General features: G+C 29.0%; 2 protein-coding genes across 3 annotated transcripts in view; both read right to left on the minus strand.

Moving 5' to 3' along the window:
• Positions 1-2,691: 2,691 nt before the first annotated feature.
• LOC136077983 (uncharacterized) overlaps positions 2,692-15,511 on the minus strand; it is a 42,312-nt gene continuing 29,492 nt past the window's right edge. For both annotated transcript variants that reach the window (XM_065792493.1, XM_065792494.1), the window contains one exon: positions 2,692-3,820. In XM_065792493.1, coding sequence (XP_065648565.1) covers positions 3,075-3,820 — 746 coding nt within the window. In that variant the 3' untranslated portion in view covers positions 2,692-3,074. The remainder of the gene's footprint in view (positions 3,821-15,511) is intronic.
• Positions 12,040-14,967, minus strand: LOC136077826 (uncharacterized). Its single transcript, XM_065791979.1, has 3 exons — positions 14,949-14,967; positions 13,972-14,171; positions 12,040-13,897 (listed from the first exon to the last, which is right to left on the minus strand). Exons 1-3 carry the CDS (start codon positions 14,965-14,967, stop codon positions 13,208-13,210), a joined length of 909 nt encoding a protein of 302 aa, XP_065648051.1. The 3' UTR covers positions 12,040-13,207.

Raw genomic sequence — 15,511 nt, forward strand, 5'->3', positions numbered from 1 at the left:
GCGTAATATTAGATGAACATTTACGTTGGAGTGATCATATAAAAAGCATTGAGAAAAAGTTATCAAAAAATATTGCCATGATATATAGGGCTAAACCATTTCTAAATAATAAATCTTTAAAAACTTTATATTTTTCTTTGATTCATTGTCATTTGATTTATTGTTACATTGCATGGGCAAGTACAAATCATACAAAATTAAAAAAATTGTACAGTAAACAAAAACCTGCCTGCAGAATATTATTTGGAGCTGATAAAATTGTACCATGCGAGCCTCTTCTGCGTATACTGGGCGCATTAAATGTTTATAAAATAAGCTTACATCAAGTTTTAATGTTTATGTATAAAACAAAAATGGGACTATCTCCTAAAATATTTCAGTCCTATTTTGAAAAAGTAGAGCATAAATATCCGACAAAATTTTCAAATAATAACTACATTGTCCCTAAATATAATTCAAAACACATTACATATTCAATTCAATATCGTGGACCCTATTTGTGGAAAAAGTTTCCTAATATTGCAAATACGGAAAAAGTTAGTATACATCAGTTTAAAAAAGAATCGAAACAGGTGTTATTACTTATGGATTTTAATATATCCGATTTTAAATGCCTCTTTTAAACTAAAATTCAATTATATAAAATATGTATCAGAATTTATCAATTTATCAATTTTTGTTTGTTAGTTTTTTCATTATTTGAGTTAAGGTGTTTCCTCTAATCTTATAAGTTATTGGTGAAATCTTAGTTTTTCAGCATTTTACTTAACTATTAATGAGTTGTTATTTATTTTACTTTTAATTAAATTGGTTAAAAATATACATACATAAAACGGTATTTTTTAATTAAGTACTCTTTTATTTTGAATTTTTTGTTCTTTATTTAAAAATTACTTTATCACAAATTGTTATAAATTTTATTTTCATATTCTTCAACAAATACTTTGTATAATATACGTATATAGTGTGGCTCTTGAAAATACGTGCTCTTTAATTAATTTATTTTTTTGTTTTTCTTTTTTACTTTACTTTCAGTTTTTCTTGTTTACTTGATTATTACTCTTAATATGAATATTGTTCCTGAAGTATTTCTTAAACTAATTGTTATTTATTTTTATATTTATAATTTTTAATAAATAGTTTGTAAAGTATAAATATATTATCCGGCTATTGTAAATACGTACGATTGGGGCTCGGTGATAAGACAAAATAATGTCTTCTACTTGCCCCGCCAGTTTTTTTTATTTATAAACCTTGTAAATTGTAAAAGTTATTAAACGGTGAAATAAATAAATAAAAAAAACAAAAAAAAAAAACAATTTCTACAATGCAATATTAGCTGCTTAAGATTTGTGCAAACCACTAAAAACTTTAACATTTTTAACCCCAAACTTTGTATGACCCTATATATTCGAAGCTTAATAAGATTACGTCAAAATTATATCAAAATTGGTTCGTATGTTAAATGGAGGAAGATGCAAAGATAAATAAACTAATCATCAAAAGAAATATGCTTTTGACCTGCAAATCTCATCTTTACTTACAATAATATTTTAATCTAAGTTAGCAAAAGACAATAAAATATCAATATTCGTCTTTCTTTCTAATTTTTAAAAAGCTTTTGATATGGTTGATCACAACAAATCTCTCTTAAAACTTCAAAACTTGCTTCCTAGCTAGCTTACATGGATTGCTAGTTCCCAACACAATCGTTGTCAAAGAGTAAAAATAATTAAGCATGTAACCGAATGGAAATGCAATAAAGCTCGAGTCATTCAAGATAGAGTTCTTGGATCAGTTTAACTTATGTTATTCATACATGATATGAATGATTTTTTACAACCAGAGACAAACCTACAAAAATACGTTGATGTTATATTAACTTACATCATCTATGACAACGATGCAAAAAAACATACCTCAATCTATTGTTGATGACGTAGCAAACTGGGCTTCGGTTAATGTCATGAAACTCATTTAAAAATGAAGTCACTTAAAGTGCAAAACATTATTGATAGAGCGTCAGCACCTTAATCAAGTTACAATTCCATCGCCAATTCTTTTAAACTCTAAACTCGAATCATTTGATTGCTACAAGTACCTAGGAATCTTAATTAATAAAAATCAATGATCAATGATTTGATGATGGGATGATCAATGAATAAAAATTCATAACTCTATTAAGTCAGCACCCTATTTACTTAAGCGCCTTAAAAAGATTATTTACACTCAATTAAACTTAATTCCAATTTATAGATCCTACGCATTCGCTGTACAGAATGTGAGGTTCTCTCTTTATCTCACATTCTGTACATCGCCCCTATACTCTCATCTTGCAGTATTGCAGTAAAAAAGAACTATTCTACAAAAAATCACTTGAAGTTATTGAGATCAATTCAATAAACTCGCAACAATTCAATACCTGTCACAATATCAAAGAGCTTATTGGTAAAACAAATATAAAACTGCTTAAAAAATCCTATCTAACCAAACACATGTGATAACTGCAAAATAATCTCAAACCACAGTTAGAAACCCTGACAGATCATTATATAAAGCCAATACTGTTAACACTACATTGTATCAAAAAACGTTTGTTTAGAAATATTTACGTTTACTTCGAGATGGTATCAAAAACCTATACCGACGTAAGTAACATTATCGGTACATCTCCCACTTATAATTTTAACCTAAGAGAATAATACTCAAAATACATTTCAAAGAAAAAGTTGTACAATTCATTTATATGCTATGCAATTTTAAATAAATACTTATATCCATAAATTTGACAATTTGTAGATATGTTTTTGTGTTATTAATCCAGCGATATATACCTGAGTATAAACTTAAGTGTTAACAAACTAAGATAAACTTAAATGTTTTCAAGTTAAACAAAATGTTTAACACAACTGGTGTTTTGTTTAAATTTTATTTTATTCTAAAATAAAAAAAATAGGCGTTATATAAGTCAAGTTTTCTATGACAGAGGATAATTTTAATATTTTATATCTTTTACACCGCGGCAACAAATTACCTATAGGTTACGTTCCAGAACGGTTAGTTAAAAGAAATCACTAGATCACTGGATATGGTACGCTCGATGAAGGTTGTCTGTAGTCAAAAATGGAAATTTCTTTTATGATTGAATGATTTATTTGTTGAACGTTTCTGTTTAGCAACCATCTATAAGGCCATGATAATGTTAAAAAATGAGCGAGTTGAAAATAAAACTTGTTCATCCAAAACGGCCGGGTAGCATTGGAGTTTTTAACTTTGTCTTTAAACCCAGGAATTTTAATATCTTCGTCGTATTTAATATATAAGTCTTTATTCTTGTTTCTTTCGACTAAATCCGATCGAAGTTTTGCAAACTTTTTGCTTGTTTGTTCGTCCCTAAAAGAAAGCACTTTTGATAGATTTATTCGCATAATGCTTTTTCGAGCAGACGGAATTTCACTACGATCTGATAGGTCTCGACAACTTTTGTAATCAAATTTTACAGATTCAGTATGGGTGGTTACATTTACTGTATAGGCTTCTTCACCATAACCTTCTATTACCTGGTGGTAGCATTCAACTGTAAAATAAATTTGAGGATCACTCTCATAGATCATATTTAAAGTATAATCTATTTCATCACTGTTATCTGAATATTCAAGGTATCTTTTTTCTCTACAACACTGCGCCTCTAACAATATGTACAAGTAATAAAATGATATTAAAACTGCAGCAGTTATGTTTATAGTAAAAAACAACGGAATGTTAGATTTAAGACTGAATATAGCCATAGCAACAACTAAGCAAATGAGTATTACCATACCTAAAAAATAAAATATAGGGAAATGATATTGATTAAGATAAATGTAAAACTAAATTAAAAGGGTATACAGTACCATCTTCTCAATACTTGTCATAAAAAAAAGAGAAGAAAAGTTGCAAAAAAGAAGAACTGTTTTGTTATACTTGGTTTTTTGATAATTTTAATTTTCTTGCCACTACCTCAATTCTCCTAATTTGGACATTAGATAAATCTTCTGATATCTCAATCAATTAAAACATTAACTTAATACTCAAACGGTTTACATCCATCTAAAGCTTAAACCACACACACACACACACACACACACACACACACACACACACACACACACACACACACACACACACATTTATGACCATTTTCTAACCATTTTATTGATCACGTTTTTCTAACCAATTTATTGATCACGTTTTTTATCACTATGGGATGCACAAAAAAAAAATATATGTATATATATATATATATATGTATATATATATATATATATATATATATATATATATATATATATATATATATATATATATATAAATATATATATATATATATATATATATATATATATATATATATATGTATATATATATATATATATATATATATATATATATATATATATATAGAGAGAGAGAGAGAGAGAGAGAGAGAGAGAGAGAGAGAGAGAGAGAGAGAGAGAGACGTATTTATAAGGTAAGGGTGCAAGAAGAGCTTTGGCCTCGAGCGCAAAGTTTTAATAAGGCACCAGCCGTCAAAATTTCCAGTAATTTGCTTTTTATGCCTTTAAGCATGTGCGCGCATATATTTTTTAAAACGAGAATGTAAACATTCTCGTTTTAAAAAATATATGCGCGCACTTGCTTAAAGTCAGAAATTCATCTTTATAATCATTATAAACATAAAATACGTTTATAATGTTTATAAAGATACTAATGGTTGGCAGAAGAGAGAATCATTCTAAAGGCAATCAAAGTCCACTTGCAAATTATACATAATTTTACGAGAGTTATTCATGCGAATACGTTGATTTATTAAAAAAAGTCACGTGTCAAAATAAATAAAATAAACTTGACGCAGCACCATTACTTATACCAAGACTGTAGTAGTTGAACGCAATGAAAAATAATATATTAGGAATTAATAAATTGTGGGTTATATATATATATATATATATATATATATATATATATATATATATATACATATGTATATATATATACTTAAGCTTTTTTGAGGCTTTTGTCCAAGACAAAGACTCTTGCTTACAACAGATGCGGCATTTATCAGTAAATGATAATACCAGTTTTAACTCAGAACAACACCTTAAGCTTAAATCCAAATCAAGCCAATCATATAACAAGCTTGGAGAATCGAGCAAATGTAGTTATTGGAATACAACCGATTCCATCAGCAACAAATGTCGTTTTTGGAAGTACTTTCCAATTAGAAAGAAAGATTATGTTTAATAATACATGCATAAATTTGGAAAATTATTTCTTCATAAATATGACGAAAATGACAACCTTCTATTATACCGACCAAATGTCAAACTTGAAATTTCAAAATGATCATTTTATTGAATAGGGACTACCCAGCCAACACAAAACGTTAAAAAAACGTTCAACATACGTTCAAGAAGTTTCTATGAATGTTCATAGAACGTGCTCGAACGTTCGCAACGTTTGTCGACGTACTTGAACGTTTTGTGTTAGCTGGGTAGGATTATGACTAAGATTATGGAAAGTAAATTGGGATTAAGATTATAACTATGATTAGAAATAATGAAAGTGGTTTAAAGTTACATTTTTGATAGAAGACGTAAACTGCTTATTTTATACGTATATTTTGTGGTTTTGCATTTTTACTTTTAACTTTTGATTGTATTTTTTTTGTTGTTATGCTCTGTGAAAAAAACAACTTGCTCTGTGAAAAAACAACTTGCCCCACATGGATTTCATATGGTTTCCCATGAATCTGTTACGGAACCCAGATAAGAAACCATGTGGGACATGCATTTTGTTTTTACTGGGTAAGACGCGCATTTTTAGCAGTTTTTAACTGCAGTGTTTTTATATTTATGATATATTTTCTGCATAAATATTTTACAATACTAGTAACAATAATTAATAATATGTTAAGCGCTTTTTTTTTAAATATTTTATCTTATTAATTCTAACTGTATAGCTAAATGGTTTTTATTTTGAAAATAAAAAAGTAATAATATTTTTAATTTTCCCAATTTTTTAACTTGAAAAATTGATAAAAAAGATTTATTGAAATAACTTGACTAAACTTTCCTTAGTTGCATCAAAGCATAGTATATTATCTTAATTTATCTTTTGTATATAGATTTTTCTTACATATGCTGATCTGCAAACTACCAAATAGTGAAATAAGCACATGTAATGCATTCTGTGATTTTGTAAGCGCTGTTCATTTAATATTAACTTTTATAATAATTTAGTTTATAACAACAGTAGTAAAATGTATCTACTTGATACTTTGTGCTTATTTTTGTTTCATCTCTGTTTTAAAATGTTATATGAGTTTCAATAAGCGTTATATTAAAGTAAGGTAAAAAGTGCTTGCCATGCACTAGTCTTTGCAATTTGGTAACAAAAAAACAAGCAGAGAAAAAACTAATTTCTAAAAAGCTTCTAAATCGTATTGAAAAATAATTTTGATGTTCTTTGACAATAATAATCAGCTACCGAATTTGTGGACCATTAAACACACTACTTTGATTTTTGAAAATGAAAGTCCAGGAAATTGTGAGATTATATACTTAAAATAGACCTAGTTTTATGTGCAGAGGTGGAAATATTATTTTTTTGTGGGAATATTAGGAGCACTTAAGAAATAAAAATCAAGAGTTGAATAAAAGTTTTTCTTTAAAAAAAATTACTGTTTCCTAAATCTAATAAAGACTTACTTTCGGAAAATAATTCTGCTGAACCTCATGATAACAATTGATTGTCTGAGATAATAGAATTTCCTTCAAGTAATGCTAATGATATTTACGAAACTTGTACTGAACAGGCTGATGCCAGTTCTAATCAATTATTATCTAAACTCATTCGTATTTGGGCTCTACAACACCAATGCACTCCAGCTAGTGTCGATAATTTGTTTAAGATTTTAAGATCCCATGGTCATCAACTATCAAAAGATTCAGGAACTATATTGGGCACATTTGATAAAGTTCAAACCACTGAACTAAATGTAGGAGAATATTTTTACCCTGGTATAAGAAAAGCTCTTCAAAATATATTAAAGTATAATAGTTATGTTGACAAATAAATTAAACTTCTGTTTAACATAGGTGGTCTTCTAATGTCCATCTGGATACCAGCTATGACAAATAACACTCCTACTATATTGCTGCAATATTTGCTGTTCTATATGCTCAAAATTTGTGCAACAGTTGGACAATGTAGTGGACAACTTAGTGTACAATGCGTGTGAGCGTTGTAATGAATATGGTGTCTCTGTTCAAGGTCATGATAGTATATGTTACAACAAATCACAATTTAATAAGAACTGATAATGGGCTACGGATTTGTCATTATTCTAAAAGAAATGATCATAACAGGTGTCATCATCACATCGTGACACCAATGTATGAATACATAGTCTAGATCTTGTTAGACAATTTCCATTAGACTATGTATATTTGGTTTGTTTAGGCGTAATGCGCCGTATTTTATATTATTTTAAGGACTCGTATTGACGAATATTTTCCGGAAGATTATCTGCTGCCAACTTAATAAAAAATTTTATTTGTCAAATTAAAGGAAGTCAATCAAATAAGTCAAGTTAAAGAAAAGCATTCTTCTGAAATTGCAAGGCAGCCTAGTAAATTTACTGAGGTTAACCGTTGGCAGGTAACTGATTTAGGACATTTATTTTATATGCTGGCATTGTTATTCATAAGAATGTTTTAGACCCTAAAACATACAAACATTTCTTAAGTTTAGTGCTTGCCATTTGTATGTTACTAGAAAGTCCGGACCCTTAAAAGTTGATCTTTGGCCTATAACATAAAAGCCTTTGTTTCCATGTGTGTGTTTTTTTTTTTACTGTAAACTTTTAAACTTGGTTCTGTTCACAGGTCTTTCATGATAGGTCTGATTCACACCTCCCACTTATTTTTTACTGATTTTCAATAGTTTACAGAAAATGGTAGAAAGTATTGATTTTAGTTTCTTTAGAGATCTAATTAAACGTTTCGTTTTGTGTTGCTTGAGCATTTTATGCATATAGCATAACAAAGTCGATAGATATAAAAGTTGACTCAAATCTTTTGACTCCTATAACATCAAAGCTTATTATTTTTCTATACCATTTCCAAAATAAAAACAATGCAACAAAAAACTGAAAAACCTATAAACCTAATAAACTAAAAAAATAAGCTATATATGCATCAAAACATAAATGCAAAATCCTAATCAAAATGTAATAATTTTAAAAAGTTTTAAAAGTCGAAGAAGAGTGTGAGATCACAGTTTAATTAAAGAAGCTACGAAGGAGAATAACTGACTAAGCGTATTAAATTAATAACTCACAATTCATCTATAAAAAAAAAATTTTAAGTTATAATTAAATTTAAAAATATAATTAACATTTACATACAAAAAAATGTAAAAAATATAAGTTGAAAAAATGAAAAATAAATAAAAACTAATTTTTCTTTTATGTGATATTTCGGTCTAATTTGTATAGACCGTCATCGTGCGTAAAATAGGGACTTTAAGCAAACACGACGGAAGCGTATCTACAACGGGATTTTATGACTAATCGTCATATTTTTTTTACTACGCATGCCCAGTTACGGTGATTCCCTTATCCTCATGCCGTTCTGAACTAGTTTAATACAGAAAAAAGCCATTTTGCGGTTGTTTCAAAAACGCGTGCTTTTGCGTTGAAATGGAAAAAAGTGTTGAAGTTACCGAAATTAGCAGAAAAAGGTGATGTATATTTTTATATGATTTATTTTAAGTATAAATATATTTGTTGTATTTATAACAAGAATATAACTAATAATTTAGGCTTGTTATTGAGTTATTTTTAAAACCCTGCCATTAAAAATAAAAGTTCAATAATAAACTTTTCTAAACTCTAAACTTAGCTTGAACGTTATGACTTATAGTTGACTAAAATGTTTTGAAAGAAAATGTCATCAATAGTTTGTAAATATTTTATTTTTTCTTTTTAGAAAAATTATGGTGTGGAGTCCTTTGAAAGACGAACTGCTGTTACGAGAAATAATGCTAATAGAACCTTATAAACATAAAACAAGAAGCAGAGAAAGGGGAAGTTCGTGGAAAACAATTGCAAATAATCTTTGTTCGAGCTCTAATGATGATATATATACGCTCGTGCTGTGAGAGAAAGATTCGATCTTTTGGTTTCTCAATATTTATCTAAACAGAAGACTGAAGAGAAAGCAAGTGGAATTAGTCCTCAGGTCACTCCTGTTGATGAAGCTTTAGAAAGTGTATTAGAACAAATAAAAGTATGCGAAGAAGAGTTGAGCCATAATGAAAAACAAAATGATGAGGAAGCTAAGAGAGAGAAAGCAGAGGACATGAGAAAATAGTCTATGGAAAGCTTTATGGAAACAAAAGCACGTAAAAATACAGAAAATAATGTAACTACTCCACCTTCAAAAAAACAAAGAAGTTCAGGAACTGAGACTATTCAGTATCTCAGAGAAAAAGCTGAAGCAGATCGTGAATTACGATTACAAGAACTAAACCTGCAGCGAGAAGAGCTGAGAGCTCGTCAAGAACAACAAAATCAAATGTTTTCAAATATTCTTCAACAAAATCAGCAAATTCTTGGATTAGTTGTGCAACTTTTACAAAAACAATAAGATAGATAAATATAGTAAATATTTTCTTTGTTTCTATATTTCAATTCTATATTTTTGATATGGTTGTCACCAAATGTATGTAAGTGATGAATAATAAATATATAACATTTTGAGAAAACGATTGTTTATTTTTTGAATAAAAAAGAAAATTAGTTGCAAGTTAATCAATTAAAGATGTCAGTTTTAAATAATAAATTGTTACATATTACCAATTTGGTAAAAAATAATCAATAAGATACTGTTCATAAATTTTGATTTATCATTGTAATTATAGTAAAAATTATGGAATTTGATACTCTAAACATTTATATTTTAAGTAGGAGATAATTATTAATAAAGAAAATATAAAACACGAATAATTATAAGTTATATAGTTGCTAACACCTGAAAATATATAAGAATCATTATAAAAAATAGTGCTCTAACAATCGGGGTTCAACCTCAAAATAATTGGATGTGTTTGATTTGTAAAGGCAAGTGTGAGCATTGGTTAATAATGCACAAACTTGATACATTTTTCCCACTGCACTTAATTGTACTTTCAGTTTTTTTTTAAAATCCAGGAATGCAAAATAGTTAATAATTTCTCCAAAAACCCATTCCACAGACGATCTTACTTTACTCATAGCTTTGTTAAATTCCTTTTGTTCTGGATTTAATGCATAACGATTACTGTAAGGGGTTTGAAGATGAGTTCTCAGTGGATATGCTAGATCTCCATAAATACATAAAGGATCTCCATTTGGTCTTACACTATTTTGTAGTAATAAGTTATACAGATTTGACGAGGCAAGCTTTGAGCTATCGTGTCTGCAACCTTCTACAGGCCCAAACAGATTTGCTATTAGTCCATTTGGAGCCACAACTGATTGAAACTTAATTGAATGAACTCGCTTGTGCCCGTTATACAATACTTGTTGGTCTTGTCCAGGTCTGCACACAGGTCTAACTGTCCCATCAACAAATCTCCAGCAAAAATCAAATGGGGCACCCTTATTATGTATTGCTAAAGCATAACGCTCCAGTTGATTAGGAGCTAACCAATTCTGGTTAAAACTCTTGAGCAAGTGGTGGTGATTTGAAAATATTCCATTCATGACTACGTTTGACATCATACATAGCTCGGGAATTGGTCGACCAAAACGAGGAATTAAGTCCAAATAGCGTGAAGGGTAAGCAAATCGCTTTAGAAAAACACAGAAGGATTCTATGCCATTAAAAACTGATCTGTTGCTTCAGGTATTTCTTCAGGTATTCTGCGATTCGATTTCTTCAGGTATTCTGCGATACGATAGATGTCATTTTTATAAAATCTAAATTCTGCAAAACATTCATCATCTGTCATTAAATCTAATTCAAAATGTTGGTATTTCTGATATGGAAAGTAAAAATTTGTACTGGAATTTATATCATACAGTAATAGGAATTCTTCATCTGAAATCTTGTTTTGGCTATAAGCGGCTAAAATAACTTCTTTTGTTTCTCGTAAGGATGCCATATTTGTTTACGCGAATGCTAAGATAAATTTGCTTAATTTATAAAACTAAAAACGGAAAAACTCAGAACGGGAATTAAAATCGCCTTAAGTTTACCGTTGTCAACAAAACCCGTTGTCTTTGCTTAAAGTCCCTAATACCAATTTAAAAACAGTTACAAAATAAAATATTTAAAATCATAAAGAAGTCATTACAAAGACAACGTCAATAAAGATTGCTTCATTTTTTTATGATTTTCTAAAATAATAGTCTCTAACTATTTGAAGCAACATTTACCCCGTTATCCCTGTTAAGTAGTACCGGATTGTTTAATTTCGTAAGATGTTTGCGCATAATTAATTCCAAGCATTAATAAGTTCGTTTTTTAATGAGAAGAGTCAAAACGTTTTTGAGTAAACAAGAATCCTCAGCATAAATTTTCTCACGAAAATTTTCTCACGAACCACAGTGGGCGGAATTTCAAAAAACCTGGCCAAAAGTCAAAAAATGATTATAATTAATGGAAATTTTCTGTAAAGCATTTTTTTGAATCCCCAACTTTGAATTTGGCATAAGTGTACCAAAATTCAATAACGGTAGATCCAAAATGGCGGTGTTTTTAAAACATTAATTATTAGAAATGCCTTTGGGCTTTCGTGTTTAACCAATTAGTTCTAATTCGACATTTAAGTTCAATAGACTAATGTATTATTTACATTACATATATAAACATTATATATAATACCGATATATAATGTATTATGACTGTATTATTATGCCGCAATGTTAAAAAAAATAATTTGAAAAATTCATTATTTATTCTACTTATTTATTTGTTCAAGGAAAACTTTTATTTGCATCATTTATCATAATTGTTTCATTTATATTACTTTAAAATAAATCACCACTGTCATCTGAATCATTTATTGTTGAAATATTGTTGATAAACTCAATCACAGACGAATGAGTTTCAGAGTTTTCGTTAACCTCCGGAGGTAATAACATTTGTAAAGCTTGAGAAGACAAAGATCTGCTAACTTTTGCATGAGATTTTAAAAGTGAAGATATTGCAGGATCTGACGAAACCAGAAGTCTGCAAAAAACGTCATGCATTGTATTTTTTCTGGAATTTTTCCTGGAGAAATCTTCGCGATATTTTTTTAAGTCTTTGTTTCTCGATTCCTGTGCATCCTCAGATAGTTGTCCTATGGGTAGTATTGCTGTTTTTGTTATTAAGGCTCCATGAATAAGTACTTTGCGTACTGTTGTAGGCATGTTGTACCAAGGATACTTTTCAACAAAAAGTAGTGCAGTTTCGGTAGAATAGTTATCGAATTTGTCTGCGTCTATTGGAAAGCCACTAGATAATACCTGTAAAATTTCATGAAACCGATTTATTAGTTCTAAATCCACTCCTAGAATATCAGCAGACACTTGTGAGTTTTTAAAAAATCTTCGAGCTGTATTTCCGTCATTTGTATTACCGCATCCTGGTTTCGGTCGATAAACTATTAACCCTAGCTGCAGTTTAAAAGCATTCTGGATTAACAATTTTTGTTGTAATATTATACTTTTTTCAATGTCAAAACGTGCTTGCCATTTTTTTATTCCAAGTTTATACCTAAGATGCAAAAAACATTCAAAAAAGCGAATCCATGCGTGCAACGTTGATAAACCGTATTCCAATTTTGATTCGTCAACTTTTATTTCTTTAACAAAATTGATATTATTGAATTGACTCAAAGTAGCAGAACACAAATAACACCGCATTGTTGATTTCGTCAATGTTATTGCATTGCAAACTTTTCCGTCAATCATTGTCATAACCAATTTATAATGTATTTTAATTTCTATTTCATGTTGAACAATGATGAGAGGAACCAGTGATTTAATTTTATCTTCAATATAGTCTTTTTCATTAATGCTTGTATGGACATTTTCGTGAAGAAATTGAAGTCTGATAGGTCGGCAAAACCGAGTAGATGAGGGTGCCCTATTTTTCCATAGAATAATATCTTGACCTAAAACTGAATTTGTACACTAAAGTTGTAATGGTACAAGTGAAGTCAGAAAAACATTTGCATCTGAGTTTCTTCCATCGGCAAATCTCGGTTTATATTCGCTATGACCGGAACTGCCATCAAACCCCCACTTAAGAATTAAAATAAAATTTGATAAAATATTCACATTCAAGGAGTCAATTACATTTTGTTGAGTTTTTATAATTCTTAAACAAGTGTGATTTAATAAAGATTGCAGTTTTACTTCGGCGCTTATTTCAGTTACCGTGATATCTTCAGGGTAACATATTTTCTTGGCTTCTTTAAGTTTTTCGTAAGATGGTAAAAAAGAAGAGCTATTCGCAATTGCAGCACTTCTTATAATGCAATATTGATGTTTAGAAAGCTTTGCTTCCATTAGTATAGAAAGAGCTGTTTCAGCACATAGTTCAGATGTTTGTGAAATTTGGGACAATTTAAGGCTCTCTATATAGTTTGCGACTCGGTGTCGAATTGTGGAAGGTAAATCTTTAACTGTAACTCCGGCATTGCATGCTCCTGAAGCCCGAAGACTCATCTGAGAAGCAAATGCTAACTCGGATGAACTAAACGTCGAACGCATTTCGTCTGTTTTTCGCCGTTTCGTTCGTTCACTAGCTTCATCAAAATTCAAAGGTGGTCGACCCATTGCACTATGGCTTTTTCTCTCTTTATTTCGTGCTTGAACAATCTGAAATTATTTAAATGTTTAGTAAATATAAAAAAGTTTAAAACTTTAATAGAGATAAGCATTAAATAACTTACACAAATATTTGTTGAGGCTTTTAACCAAGTGTCATGTGTCTTTAAAAATATTTTTTTTGTTCGGTTACTACTTTTCCATTTTATTTTTAATTTTGTCAATACATTTTTTAGTTTCTTTTTATCATCTGTTGAAAATTGGAAACAAATTTTTCTTCTTAGACACAACTGTGATTGCAAAATATTAGGCTGGTCATCTAGATCTGAAGATAACTCGTTTTTTAAAATTTAAAAAATTTCAATTCGAGGAATTTGCAAATGATCTTTTTGTGAACCTTAGATATTAATTGAAAAAATCATAAAAAAATTATAACTTTACTAAACTAATTAAAAATAAAGTAAAAAGTAATCGATAATATATAATATTATATAAATTCGATATATAAGAGAAAGGTAAAATATACTGTTAATCATATGACTGTATATAGATATAGTTATTATGTTTTTTGAGAAACTGATTTTGTAAAATTCAATAAAACTATACGAAAATCGTCGTAGCTGAGGTAAAAAAGACGTCGTAACCGAGGGGGTTTGTCTCCCCCCCCCCCTACACCCTAACTTTGTCAAAATCTCATTCACGTGTGCTACTAATTTTTTTGTAGTTTTATTGCACTTAACAAAATCAGTTTCTCAAGAAACATAATAACTATAACTATATACAATTTGACTGATTTTGTAAAGAAAACAAAACACCGCCATTTTGTTTACTAAAAAACACGACTAGCACTACGCAATATAAGTTAATGAAGTAATAGGCAAAAATAGGTGCCTTTTCTTTTAATCAATCTTTAGAATACACTTTTATGAACAACATCCAAATTATAACTAAGCGGAATCTCGCGGGTTCACTACTTTTTCAATGCTTGAAAAATAGGTTAAAGAAAATAAATAAACTTTATTCTGTACTTTTTTGTTCGCACTTTTCGCATAAAATTTAGAGAAATAATATAAAACTTTTTACTAAAATATTATATAAATACCTTGAATAGTATCGTCCATAGTTAGTTTTTTAGTAACGATAAATAACTTTTTTGTAAACGATACTTATTTGACCACATTTTTTTTTTTTTTTTAAATGCCAATTAAGTGTTTTTAATAACAGATGTTTAACTGCGTAGATTTAGGTAACTTTAAAATTTATACAATTTTTTCTTATACAATTAAATGCAACAGGGCTTTGTTTATGTAGTTTCAAAATAATAAAATCGCAATAGTGATTTTTTTTTTTGTGACTTTTGGCCAGCTTTTTTGAAAATTAGCCCACTGAGCGAACTATTTTTCACGTATTTCTCTAAAGAAAACAAGTGAAAAATAAAAAGCGCTAGTTTTGAAAATTTTAAATACTTTTCAGTAATCGCGGTTTTAATGTTTTTAAAAATCGCAAAAGTTGCAATTGCAGTGCAATGTTTTCTCATTTATGATTCTGTTGATAATGAGATAAATTTTAAGATGTACTCTATTATAGTAGTATATCTCATAATAGAGTACATCTCAAAATTTACGCAAATAGACATCATTATATTATTGGTTACCATAAAGTCTT

This window comes from Hydra vulgaris, chromosome 03 (genome assembly GCF_038396675.1).
Source record: "Hydra vulgaris chromosome 03, alternate assembly HydraT2T_AEP".
Taxonomy (NCBI): Eukaryota; Metazoa; Cnidaria; class Hydrozoa; order Anthoathecata; family Hydridae; genus Hydra; species Hydra vulgaris.

Excerpts from the sequence above, each read along its gene's own strand:
- LOC136077826 (XM_065791979.1), bottom strand. Across the intron at positions 13,898-13,971 it reads AAGCCTCAACAAATATTTGT|ATTGTTCAAGCACGAAATAA; the intron begins GTAAGTTATTTA and ends AAATAATTTCAG.